The following is a 14,096-nucleotide window of genomic DNA, read 5'->3' as shown; positions in this document are numbered from 1 at the left end:
ATCACATCAGACACATTCCAATGTATCCAACTGTCTGCATTTACGCCCTATTCACGGCCTATCCTTCCTCACAGCCTCTCTACACATTGTATCCATCTTTACACCATCTGCTCCGTATTCTGTCCTATAATCAGGATCCCATGTCATTGCCAACCAAGTTTAACCCCTCCCTAATAGCTCTAACAAACCTGCCCACAATATATTTGTCCCCTTCAAGTTTATGTGTAACATATCTCTTTTGTGCAGGTCACACTTTCTCCAGAAGAGAGCCAATGATCCACAGATCAAAAACCTTACCCTGATGCACCATTTCTCCAGCTACACATTCACCTACAATATCACCCTATTCCTACCCTCACTGGTGTGTGGCACAGACTGCCATCCAGAGATTACTAGTGTAGACATCCTGATTTTTAGAACCTACCTAGCTCCCTATATTTGTTTTTCAGGACCTCGTCCCTCTTCCTACTTATGTCAATGACACCAATGTGTACCACAACTTCAGGCTGCTCACCTTGACCCTGACATCTGATCAGCAACGTACCATCCAAGAATTCTATTCAAGGTTCTTTCTCAAAGCAGACTTACATTGCACTGTTCAGTCAAGGATGCAAATGAAAATGAAATGAATATATCAAGGTTCATAAACCGTTCACAAACTAGAGCCACAGCCCTCAAAATTACAAATTTAAAAAGGTATTGCGAACAGATTCCCACTAATTGTTGCATATCACTTTCATTCTACAAAAAAGTCAAATCTACTATGCTCCAGCCAGCTCTGCTCCTTATCAAGCGTTCCAACATTTTTGATCCTTCAATGTAATTAATCAAACTACTTAAATAAAATACCACATGATTCAATTACCAAAGTGCACCTACACGGCCTGGTCCAAGTATCCCACTTCCCAAAGTTTGCTTTTCAATCAAAAGCAATATGATATATTATATTTAATCATATTTAATATATTAATATTATATTTAATCATATTGCCCAACATTTGCTTTACTGATTGGAGTGTTAAGTAGAGTCAATAGGAATGAACCTCAAACTCCAATAAATTAAACTTAATAAACCTACCTCTACTGTCATTACAATAACAGCTGCTTTCTTTTTAATTGATGAATTTGCAGGAAGATTTGTTAAAGAATGAATACCCATTCCAAGACTAGTAATCGGTGGAAGATCTAACCAGTCAGGATCACGGATTCCACCCATACAGTCTTTAGCCATTGGGTAGATAGTGCCATTTCCGTCCCTGAGGATGATAGGAGATTCCTAGAAATAACAATATAAGCAATGAGAAACATGCACTCGAGTAAGGTAAACTTGAGTGCACATCTTTGCACATTTTTCCAGAATTGGTAAGTTTACAGGTGATTCGGGTCATGTGAATACCCTTATTCAGAATATAAATAACTACATTAAACAATCAAAATTTATAGTAAAGGGCTTGCAACTTGCATCATTTAGCTGTCTAACCTTAAGTAATAATTGCAAGAACACAAGCAAACACACAATTTAAATTCCATTCAACTTAATCTTAAAGCAGAATTCAATTCAGCTTTAATACATACAAATATTAGGCAGTTAATAAAATAATTTAGTTTCATTAACTGCCAAAATAGGTGCAATATCCATGAACTTTGCCAAAATCACATCTTTGCTTAAAGCACAGTGTAGTGGTTAGCACAACAGTTTTATAGCTCAGGGCGCTGGAGCTCAGAGTGCAATTCCGACATCATCTGTGTGTACTCCCCCATGCAACTGATAAGTTTTTTCCAGGTCCTCCGATTTCCTCCCATAATCCAGTTAGTAGGTATTGGTCACTGTAAGTTATCCTGTGATTAGGCTAGGGTTAAATTGGGGATTGCTGGGCAGTGAAACTCGAAGGGCCAGAGGTGCCTATTCTGCATTGCATCTCTAAATAAATAATCATATCAACATCTCATAATTCAGCCATTAACCAGCATTAGTCTCAATTCTAGAAAATCGAAAGTGAATTTAAGTATTACTTTAACTATTTGAAAAATTAGTTTTAACTTCACCTCTTACACACTTGGGATGCTAATGAATGTACATGAGGAAATCAATTACTGTGAGATACCTTCAAAATGCGTTCTTAAATCAAGGTTATAAACCATAAAAAAAACCCAAGTCCACATATTTATTATCAAAGTATGCGTATGTCACCATATACTACCTGAAGATTTAGCAGGCATTTACAGGAAAATAAAGAAAAATAGAATTTATGAAAAACTATATATAAACAAAGATTGATAAACAACCAATGTGCAAAAGGTGACAAATTGTGCAAATAGAAAAATAAATACTGAGAACATGAGTTGGAGAGTCTTTAAAAGTGACTCTGTAGGTTGTGGAATATGTTCAGAGTTGAGGTGAGTGAAGTTATCTAGGCTGGTTGAGGAGCTTGATGGTTGTAGGGTACTACCTGAACCCAAGACTCTTGTACCTTTGCCCAATGGTAGTACAGCCGACCTTCACTAATCCGATTACCTGTAATCCGGTTCCTTCGATAATCCAGCACTGATTTCAAATTTCCACGCAACTGTAATTTCAAATTTCCTGGGCCACCGTTCAATCTGCTGCGCATTGTTTTGGTTGCACTAGATCTGTTCATGTGTTGGCGCGCTCTTGTAAGCACAGACAGGCGATTCCTGCTTGTTGTGATAGTGGCTCAAAGAAACAGATGTGTGTAAGAAAAACAATGAAAGACGGAAGTAGTTTGGAACTAGATAAAGTGCTGATAACGTGGTTTAATCATCGTGTAAGTGAAGGTGTTGAACTATCTGGAGATATGGTGAAGGAACAAGCAAAAGTGTTTCACGAAGAACTAGGACTAGATTATGAGTGTGACTATAGTGAAGGCTGGCTTCATCGGTTCAAGCAGCATCATGGCTTACAGTTTGGTGCAGTGTGTGGTGAAAAACATTCAGCAGACAAGGAAGCAGCAGCAGAGCTTGTTGACGAGTTTGCCAAGTTAGTCTCTGATGAAAAATTAAGCCCTGAACAGGTGTACAATGTTGTACCAGTTTCAGCAGCAGTTCCTGATGCTACTCATTTTTCAAGATGAAGATGTTGATAATCCTGACAACCCCACACTTGCAGACATGTAACTTTGCCTGAAGGTATATTAAATGTCTCACTTTAGAAGCGGAAGTGCTCAACTTCTCTGTATAAGTTAATTCCTGTAAACTTACTTGTACCCTTTATTTTATCTGTAACTGTACAATATTACTTTATTAAAATTTTACTTGCTACTCGTTTAATATTTCTATTTCATTATTATCTAACTTGTACTGATATACATGATATTTTAAAGGTATGATGAGGCGGTTAGCTATTGCTTAATGTGATCTTTCTGTAATTCAGCATTTTCACTAATCAGGCACTCCTGAGGTCTCAATGGTGCTGGATTAGTGAAGGTCGACCTGTGAAGGGAACATAGCCTAAATGGCAAGGGTGCTTGATGATGGTTTCTTGTGGCAATGTTTCTTGTAAATATGCTCAATGGACTTGGCTGTATGGACTTGACTTTTCCTTTCCTGGGCATTAGTGTTTCCATACTAGGTTGTGATGCATTCAGGATTCTCTCCACTGTGCATCTATAGAAGTTTGTCAAAGCTATTGATGACATGCCAAATGAAGCAGTGTACTGTACGTGTACATGACAGGTTGAATTTGTATGGCAACCATAATGAAAATACTACTCCCTTTAAAACTTGGCAAATATTAACACCGAGGGAAAAGAAACAGGAAGGCACATCATCAAGGATTTGCTCACAAGGCTTAAGCTTAAAAAGCATCTTAAAAGGAAGAAACAGAGATATTCAGCCAGGGAGCCTGTAATCGAGATAGTTTAAAGCACACGTGCCAGTGAGGGAAAGGAAGAGGGAAGTTCACTAAGTGACATTGTGAGCAGAGGAAATGACATAGGAAGGGACATGAATTACTGCAATGTTAATGGAGCTGGAAGCTTGCCAACACAAGGATCATGGCTATACACAACTTGGTTCAGAAAAGAACATGGACAAAGATTTGGATGTTACAAATGGCATCCAGCTGTAGTGGGAAGCTAAGAAAATCTCCATGAGAATTTAAGCAGCAGACAAATACAAAAATAGCTGGAGAAGGCCGATATTAGAGCTGTTAAAAAGATACCAAACTGCTTTTGCAATGCAGACATGAAGGCATTGAGCAAAATATTGCTCATGAGAAATACAAAGTTAGTTGAATCATAGTGATCATAGTCTAACCCAGCCTTGCACAGTGGCTAAGAAGATAAAATTATTGGCAAGGGAACAAAAAAGCATCCACGTCAAATATAATGACTTGGAATTTCCCAACATTTATAGGTGGTTGTTGGCTAACAGACTCTGTGGGCTGAAGAAGCCTGGTTTTGTGTTTTCTCTCTCTATGACTCCAGAATTTAATGGGAAGTATATTTCATTCAGGAATAATTGAGGAGGAGCTTAGGAGGAGACAACAGCACTTAACTGTGACTCCTTTGCTTGCATCTTCAGAGACAGCTCTATTTCCATCTTTAATATCTATTTTTCCCTTTCAGAGTTCTTTTGAAGACTCTGACCTGGGAAGACATCTGACATGCTGACTTCAGTTCTTTCTGGGAATGGGACCTGCTCTTGGGGGTTCACGACGGGCTGTTATTTGATATGCCAAGGATGCAGCCTAAGAGATTCGCTTGCTTTCAGAGTTCCGGGATGTCTTGGCTCTGGAGATGGGCAAACCGAAGGTGGCGTCTCTGTCGGAATCCGGGGTGTTGTGGGAGACTGAAGATGTTTGGCTGTGTGCCCTGCAACCCGAGTTCTTTGGGCAGAGAACTCAGAAGAGACGATGCAACAAAATCAGCGAGTTGTTTGTTATGTCTCCCCTCTCACTGTGAAACGGAGACACCTCTTTATCCCTTTTTAGGGAGAGAGAGCGCCTGTGGCATGTCGAATACGAGTAGTCTGTGACGTACTGCAAGTCTGTATCTTTACTGATGCTTTGCTGCACACGAGTGCTCGGTGAAGGGTGCTGATGCTTATTTTTGCTGGTGGGAGGCATCATTGCTTGGCTGTTGCTTTAGCATGGTAGGGGGAGCTGGGAGGGGGTTTGGGGTTCTAAACATTTAACTGTCATTCATTCTTTGGGGGCACTCCTCTGTTTTCGTGGATGGTGGCACAGAAAAAGCATTTTAAGATGTATATTGTATTCATTTCTCTGACATTAAATGTACCTCTGAAACCTTGAAATAGTCAATATGGGAGCAATTGCTATGGGGGCACTGATATACTGAAGCAGGCAAGTAAAAGAATGAAACATTACCATATAAATAACCAAAGATGGAAGCCTCAGGTCTTGAAGTTTCAAGTTAATCTTACACCAAATATAGTCAAAATTCTATTCATATTTCCAACCTTCACATGTAAAATAATACATCACAACACTACACTATGAAAACTGGGATCATGTAAATGTTAAGGCAAAATTTTCAAATGGAGGGCCTTCAAAATCAACATTATGTAACCAACCGGAAACCTGGATATGATTCTGATTACAAAATTCTCACAAATATTACACATTTTAATCCAAGGGTTGTCATTACACAATTAGTATTAAGATACTACTTAAATATTATTAAATAATTAGTAAAAGGCTTCACCTAGTGCATATTAAGTTGAACATAAGGACACATTGAACTCCACTTGACCTGGCTATGTGTCTATTCCAGTTCAGTTTTGCCCATATTTTAAAAAAATCTTCAAACTGTATACAAGCCAATTATTCTGCACTGACCAGGGGTTAAAATGTAAAAGGAACATTTTAAAAGGGCTAGAAAAAGATTAACATCCCTCATGCTCAATTATTCTGGTTTGACCAACATGATTTAACACACCTCCCCCATTGACATGAAAAGGAAAAAAGGAACAAAACTAAGTTCTTGGGGGGGGGGGGGAAGGGGTTATGGGAAGAGAAAATTAACTCCTTATTACAACCTATCTTGTATATACTGCCCTGTGTCATAACAAAACTTCAAGGATATCATGTCCCCCATGAAGGATATGTTTTCTTTCATTGCAAATTAGAGGACAAACTTTGATTTGCCAAGTTTGAGTAAATTAGGTTGTTTAGTTCTCAAAAAAAACTTTAAGACTGTATTACAAAGAGAAATTAATGGACAATGACTAGCAGGGTTATGGAAAATATATTCTAATGTCAATAAACATAGAGTTAGCAAAATCAGTTTTTATGGGACTCAACAGTTTATGAACATAGGGTAACTATCCCAGACAAAGCCTGTGCACAAGACTAATACCCCAGGGGAGTCTGTGTGTGGGGGACCAGGAAAACATTGTAATTAAGAAATACAATGCAACTTGTCACCTGAGGTACTGTAGAATTATTTGATTATCTGTGCCAACTGCATCTCATTTGTTACTGCTGATTGGAGATTTGGCACGGAGGTGCCTGCTGCATCTATTTTACCCCTAATAAATGATTTTATGATAAGATACTTGTGGAAGTAACTGTTCCTCAGCCACTTACATCATATGTGGATAAGAAAGGCATCGAAATCCACTCTCAACATCTGGCTCTACTGACACCAGTCACATCCATTGACTTAGATCATATTGATAATAGATTAAAATCCAAGGAGAGACAATTACCTGTCCAGCTGTGTAAATTTCTACATTGCGTTCATTCTGGCCAAGGAAAGCAACACTGCTCGTAGGGAAATTATGCTCCTGCTCAGCTTTACCCGTTGCTAGATCAAAGATGCAATAACGCACCCAGCTCCCGGTCTTCAGCACAGTATGAACGCCTAGTGGCCAAAGATTTAATAAAATACATGTGTGATTAAGCAAATCACATTGTGCGATTTTAATCATAACTAGATCAATAACCAGGTCTATTACTGGAGGTTCAGGTTTACTCAATAAGCTTTGCTTTCATTTTCATCAGTTTTATTAAGGGGTCAGCATTTCTGAGGAAATGTTCAAATAACCTATCAAAAATTATGCTGTTTCAAATTTGGCATCACTAAATAGAGTATGCTTTTTTACTTTAGAGAGGAAGAAATGAGAAGTATTTTCAATTCCTGTAACTTTGGTTGGAAAACAGATTCATCTTTTTGAGTAAAGGCTCAAGTTTGATGGCACTGTGATGGAAAAATATTGACCTTCCAAGCTTTCCACTTATAAAGCCAAATCACAATACTTCTCAAGACCTGTAGTTTGATTTTCTTTACCAATAATTTGCTATAAAGTTTGTGGGAACAAAGAAACTCCAAATTTAAACAAACACAAAGAGTTCAGAAATAAATTGACCATAGAGAATAAAGGCTTACCTGATAGGGTAAACCTACAAACTCTCAAAGTAGTAATTACAACAGTAAATATATCTTAAAAACAACTAACGAAAAACATTCAGGTTAAGCAACAATAATCACACTAACCAAGAAAAATCAAAGCTTCTATAGAGAGAAAATCTTATAAAAGGACTGAACACTACCCACAAAAGTACAAGAGAGGGAATTTCAAAAAAAAAAAAATGCCCAGCGTAAAGCCAGGGTAAAAACAAAAAAAAGTAAACGAGAAAACATGGAACTTAATGGGCTGGAATATACCCAATCCAGTTGGTAATTCAGTACAGAGCCGGTGATAACATCCTCTTCTCAGATTAGGTTATTTGACTCCTATGTGCTTGTTTAAATATACTTAGAGACAAATTGGAAGCTAGGCCCTTGCACATCCCACTTCCCACTCTGGCTCTACATATACCACAAATATACTGACCTGTGGGGCTAGATGCAGGTTGCAAAGAGGCCCTCAATTTGACAAGTAACAGAACGCAGTCACTAGCCAAGTGAAAGGTACAGAGGTTCGCTTATCTTTCTTTACCTAATTTCCATTACTAGGGTAGCACAATAGCATGGCAATTAGCACAATTGCTTTACAGCACCAGCAATTTCTGATCAGGGTTCCATTCCAACCACTGTCTGTAAGGAGTTTGCATGTTCTCCCCGTGACAGTATGGGCTTCCTCTGGGTGCTCCAATTTTCTCCCACATTTCAAAGACATATAGTTGGGGTTAGGGTTGGTGAGTTATAGTCATGCTATGTTGGCATTCGAAAGCATGGTGACACCTGTGGGCTGACCCCATCCATACTGATTTAATGCAAATGCATTTCACTGTGCACAAGTGAAATACACAGAAATACGCAGATGTGACAAATAAAGCTAATCCTCATCTTTCTTCCAGTAGTTAAAGGTAAGCTTTATTTCACATTCTTTAAATCAGATGACTGGTTTTAAAAGTTTCCGATACAAGCAAACTTTCAAAAAGCAAGAGAACGGGTTCAAAATTTGCTTTGTGAGCCATTACCACAGAATTCAGCAAAGGCGAGTACTTTTACTTTGTAGACAAGCCTTGGCATCAATCGGTACTACTTGCTCCTGAGAAAAAGCATCATTAAGGATTGGGGTCAGCTTAATCCACAGACTACTTCAACCTTGTGTTTAAAAAAAGAGCTATTCTCTCTAATGACCGTATTTTCCAGCAAGGATTGGTAAGCATTGTTAGGAAACCTTGATTACTTTTCCTCAGGAAGGTAATTTTAAGATTCTAGTTGTTGGAAGCACAAAGAGGGAATCAATGCAGTCTGAACAACTGATCAGTAAATAATCAATAAACTCTAGTTTATTTATACACATAAAGAACTAAGTAGTACTGCTACAAAATAATGATTTTGCTTTATAGCATTAGGATAAAGATAATATATTTAAAAATATTTTCTATGCATTTTCGTATCTAGCCCTTTAGGTGATCCTGCCAACCACTTTGATCCTCAAAAGATTAATTCAATTTCTGTAGAAGTCAATATAGAGGGATTGACCAATAAATCTACATAAAACACTCAAAATCACTTATACATTTTTTAAAATTAAGTTTATTTTCATTTCATTATTGTCCCACTTTTGCATGGTTTAAGTTATTTTGTGTCGTATTACCATTTTCTAAAACGAACTTTGAAAGACTGTGTTTACTGTCTGACAACACATACAGCTGTTAGTGTTGGAATCCAGGTGATAAAACCCAAAAAGTATTAGATTTCACTCCCATTAATTTCCCCAATATTTTTCTAAGCAATAATACCAATTTCTTTCACATTCTTTCCAGGTGGTTTACCTCCATGCTATTCTTTTTGCAAATCCACTGAAACATTTACAGCCTGTTTTATAGGCACTCATCAGATTACACTAAGATACTTCAGCTCCTTGCTAATGCCATGATACTTGCCTTTGCTGAATTCTGACATTTCCTCTAATCTTTAGACTGTTAATTTTGGCAATACTATTAGCCTTTACACATTGGGACTAACACACTTAACTTCTCTTTTACACCATTGCAGGACCACTCTTTCTGCTGGAGTTTTGTTTTTAAAGGATATCTATTTTTGTAAGTTATGTACTCATTTTTAGATACTACCATTACTCATCTATTAATATAACTTATCTTGTAATATTTCCAATGAAGCAAAGCCAACACATCTCATAACTTATCAATTTTCTTTGTTTAAAGTAAGACCCTAGTTTAAGTCTGAACCATATCACTTCCAACCATTATGAACACTGATCCCTAAAGATTCACATCTTAAATGAAGCACTGTGCAAATAGAATGTCCTTGAGTCGAGTCTTCCTAAATCAGCTGATGAAAATATCTCAGTAACTCAAGACATTCAGCTTCCACGGCAATTACTACTTTTCATGCATAGCTTGTGAAGATTAAAGTCTGTTATGATTACCCTATGACCTTGTTGGATTTGTGAGCAACCCGACCGTCTTTAAAAGACCTGATTATGGCTAGAAGTGAAAGCTCAGTTATATTATATTATCACCTTGTTTCAATAAAAATCTGCAAATGTTCTTTAGTGGTCTTATAATAAATATATAGAGTACAGCATCTGAACTCACCCTTTGAATCCACATTCACTGCAAGGATCTCAGCTTTGTCTGGAATAGTAAGCTTTTTAGGTGTGCGTTGGAAACAGTCTGGAATCTTTGGTGTTCCACCCGTTTTCACCACCTGAAGCAAGACAGAGAAGCACCAAAATATAAATTATAATCAGCATTTCAAATAGGAGTAACTCAACAAAAAGCTTTCAGTTATAGTAAACACTTAAGTAAAATGTTTCACGTCAATAATTTACAACCCTTCTGAATACTACAACTACACCAAGTCCACTTAGAAAATTTGTGACAGAGTGTTCACTACTTTCAACACAAGGAGTCCAAAGAAACTGAACATTACCAACATAAAACAAATGATTGCGGAGATAGAGCATGGTGCACAAATGGAGTTCGCACTTCAAGACAGGTGTGTAGATGATACTGAAAATGAGAAAGACAGAAGATGGCAACAGAACAATACTGTTTAGATATTAGAGAAAGGAAACAGTAGTTGGAAACTATTCCATGTTAAATTGGTTGAAGGAGAGACAAACTGGGAAGAGAAATGATGGGACAACAAAGAATGGATTGTGTCATTTATCCTTAGTGGAAGGCACCTGTCCTCCTCCTGTGCAATAATGGAGGATGACTGAATAGCTTGAAACTGTACACTAAAATGACCAAGGAGAAATCTAGATCTTTCAACCAATAAACTTACCCAGAGGTAACAAAAACTAGAAGATGCCAGCTCAAATCCGCCATGTGGTCTGATCACTTAAATGCGCAAGGTTCCAACTAGGTAATTTCAGTCTGGCAGTTTATATAATCACACCACAATATCCATAAAATAAACTATAACTAGATCACTGACAAAGGGGACAACAGTGCAGGGAAAACTTACAAAAGAATTCAGAAAAGATGGGCCATTATCAAGGTCCTTCAGGGAATTAAAAAACCTAAAACTTAAAATGGTAAACTGCATTGTGTAAAGCCTAGGGCGTGGAACTCCACTCTCTGACCACCCCCCCCCCCCCCCACCCCCCACAGTCTTTAGCATGAGACATCAGGCTCAAAAGCAAATGTAAACCACCATTTGTACATTAAAGACAGAAAAGCTAGTCTAAACCGTCTATTATGAAGGCTTGAAGGGAAGCTTGAAAGAATTAGATGCACAAATTCAGCACTTATAAAATTCTTAAAGAAAACTTTGCAAAACTGGAAATGTGAACACATTTCAAAAGGATGGGTGAAAATGGGGAGAAAAGCTAGGAAATTACTTCAGCTAGTTAGTTTATTTGAGGAATATTGTGGGAATACAAAGAAAGATACAATTAGTAAAACACTTGGCAAAACAGGAACTCATTAAGGCCATTAGGTATGCATTTCTAGAAGAGACTATAGCTGAAATAGAATATTCTTTGAAAGAAAAAGGGAACATACGGTCAGACAGAAAGAAGAGCCTGGCAGACAAAAGGCAAAGTGCATATGAAAATTCTTTGAACTGCAAGGATCAATTCACAGAGATCCACAGCAAAACTCTCATGTTAAAGCTACTTCAATTATCCATTTGCAACACAACAACCTGCAGTTCATAACTGAAGGGAATATTATTTTATGATACTCAGTGAAAGCTTCATGAATAATCATGAGGTTAATGATAAATTGCAGGCAGAATTATACAAGTTAACAAGTAGATAATGCAGTGGGGACAGGGTTCTGAGGGATAGAAAGTTTTCAGCAGAAACCCACTTTAAAGGCCTATGGAAAAAAGCCTTCAAAAGAGAAAATTTTGCTTCAAGATGCCAGTTCATTAAGGTGTGACAGCAGGAACAATGTAAGACATAAAAGGCCAATGAAATACATTGTTCTCCATGTTAAACACCTTGGACCTTAGCTTTGCACACCACCTGAAAGCAAAGGAATGATTATAGTGTATTTCTCAGGAACAGGAGGCTGTGGTTGTACAGGGGTGGGGGGAGGGGGTTATTGAAAGGCTGCAATCACTACAGATGACAGATAGGGTCTTAAAGGAACAATAAAGATAAATTTCTTGCTTACAGTGAAGTAGTAACATGGTATTGTTAAAAGCAACAGGAAAGGATTCTGTGCAAAGGATTATACAAATTTGCACTTCTCAGTAAGGGGCCATACAGGTTTATCTAACGTTGCATAAGATATACTGTTAAAAAAAAGAATGTGAATAGTATTAGACTGGGTGACTTGTGTAGATTAAAATCAGTATAGAATTAATTGCCAGATGGCCTATTTCTATGTTGTCACTTTTAAAGATCAGAATAGGATACATCATTTACCAGTGTAAATGGTTTAAAATTTCAGAGACCAGTGAAACTACCAGTTATCAATATACACCCACCACTCAAACTTTATAGTTAAAGAACTGATCAGTTCCAGCTGCAGGATGCAAAAAAACCAGTGGTATAAGAAGACAGCAGTACAAATGAAATTATAAAAACTCACAGAAGTCAAAGAATAAAGCACCTGCAAGACCCAAAAATGGCGCAAAGCATTCTGACATTTACTACGCTTAAGTGGAAACTGGCATGTCTGCAAGCAAAAAGTGAATCAGTTCAGAGCGTAATCATATTCTACGTTGCTTAACATGGGCCACAAAAGTACATTTTCTCCCCTACTTCAATGTGACCCTCCTACATTGCAGACTGCAATATCCTCAAAGTGGTAACAAAAGCCCAGTAAGACTGGCACCAATTGTGCTACTTTCTACTTGCATGGTACTTGTAGCTTCAAGTGACCAAATAGATGGTGCACTTCTACATCTCGTTCTGTGCTAACTCAGGTCCTTTTGCCAGATTGATGCAATGAACCCTAATATGATAGAAGGGTGTGGTCTGCTGACTAAAATCATCCTAGCATGCCTTCTTTCAAGTACAACAGAAAGTATGACATACTGTGATTAGACTACTTCTAAAGCATTGATCTAGTATTACAGACAGGCAAGTATCAACATGTCAAAGAAACTAATGGGTCGGGTATTCCAGTTTCTTATGGAAAAAGGAGCCACCACATGCACTAATTATCTGCCAAAGCAAGGTCTAGTCACCTCTGTCTGCAGATTCAGGTGTGAGGGTACTGCTGGGTGGGCACAGAATACCTCACGTGCAGTCTGACCTGGTTGGCAGCCTTCCGCTGGTCCTCGTTTTCCAAACACGTTAGATAAGGAGGATTCCCATTGGAGAACCCATTGGTACCAATAATAGTGCTGGGAGTAAAACAAAAACACTCTAATTGTCACAAAGGCTCAAGATTTTCTAAGTGCTAGCAATAATTGCTAGGAAAGTAAAACCAAACCTGGTGTGGTGATGACTTTAAATTTGTTGAACACCTTTTTATGTTACTGCTAAATACAGCTCAGTCAGTGCTCAACAAACCTTGATGCCCAATTAGTACAAGGACTTCAACCTGGTGCTAATGACCAGTTGAATTACATGAAAAATCCACTTGGCAGATTTAGAACCAAAATCATATGCCACGCTAAGTGAATGAAAACCTGAATTGTGGTTATCCACCCCCTTTCTTCTACCACAAGGCTCAGTTAAAATCAGGCACATGCCCCAACTAATTTGACCTAATACTTTGGATTCAGTTTTGAGAAATGATTTACAAGCTTAAATTTTGATCCAAAAATGCAACAGACAGACAGGTTTTAAATTTATCATCTGATTTAATATCAGAAAGTAATTTATCATTTAATGAGGAAAGAGACATGGCTTAGAAGTCACACATTCAAAATGCTGGAGGAACCTGCTGAGTTCCTCCAGTGTTTCGTGTGCGTTGCTTTGGGTTTCCAGCATCTGCAGAATGTTTTGTTGTTATGGCTTAAAAGTTGCAAGTTTTCTTTCAAATAGAATTGATAAAGCTATGCAATGCACTGTTACACTTACCATTGGAATAAACCGAGACATAAAACTGTTTATACCAATTTTATTCAAATAAACCAAGCAGAAATGAGTTTGAGATTACAAAATTAATAAACATTTGCTATCTTCCACTATATAATGCAAGATGATTTTTTTTATTTCTAAAGGTGCAAGCTCCTCATCAGGTATACAACTGGCATAGTTTCAAACCAAAATAGGCCATGCAG

General features: G+C 37.7%; 1 protein-coding gene across 10 annotated transcripts in view; it reads right to left on the bottom strand.

The window, feature by feature from the left end:
* The window catches only part of ubr5 (ubiquitin protein ligase E3 component n-recognin 5), a 177,553-nt gene that overhangs the window by 96,531 nt on the left and 66,926 nt on the right, over positions 1 to 14,096 (bottom strand). For 6 of the 10 annotated variants that reach the window (XM_073051156.1, XM_073051165.1, XM_073051183.1 and 3 more), the window contains 4 exons: positions 13,053 to 13,211; positions 9,998 to 10,109; positions 6,691 to 6,845; positions 1,079 to 1,276 (listed from right to left, as the gene is read on the bottom strand). In XM_073051156.1, coding sequence (XP_072907257.1) covers positions 1,079 to 1,276; positions 6,691 to 6,845; positions 9,998 to 10,109; positions 13,053 to 13,211 — 624 coding nt within the window. The remainder of the gene's footprint in view (positions 1 to 1,078; positions 1,277 to 6,690; positions 6,846 to 9,997; positions 10,110 to 13,052; positions 13,212 to 14,096) is intronic. The other 4 variants (XM_073051211.1, XM_073051221.1, XM_073051231.1 and 1 more) reach the window with 1 other exon arrangement.

Source organism: Hemitrygon akajei, chromosome 1, assembly GCF_048418815.1.
Source record: "Hemitrygon akajei chromosome 1, sHemAka1.3, whole genome shotgun sequence".
NCBI classification, from domain to species: domain Eukaryota; kingdom Metazoa; phylum Chordata; class Chondrichthyes; order Myliobatiformes; family Dasyatidae; genus Hemitrygon; species Hemitrygon akajei.
The sequence above is the reverse complement of the archived record's forward strand: the minus strand, read 5'-3'. Positions and strand labels throughout refer to the sequence as shown.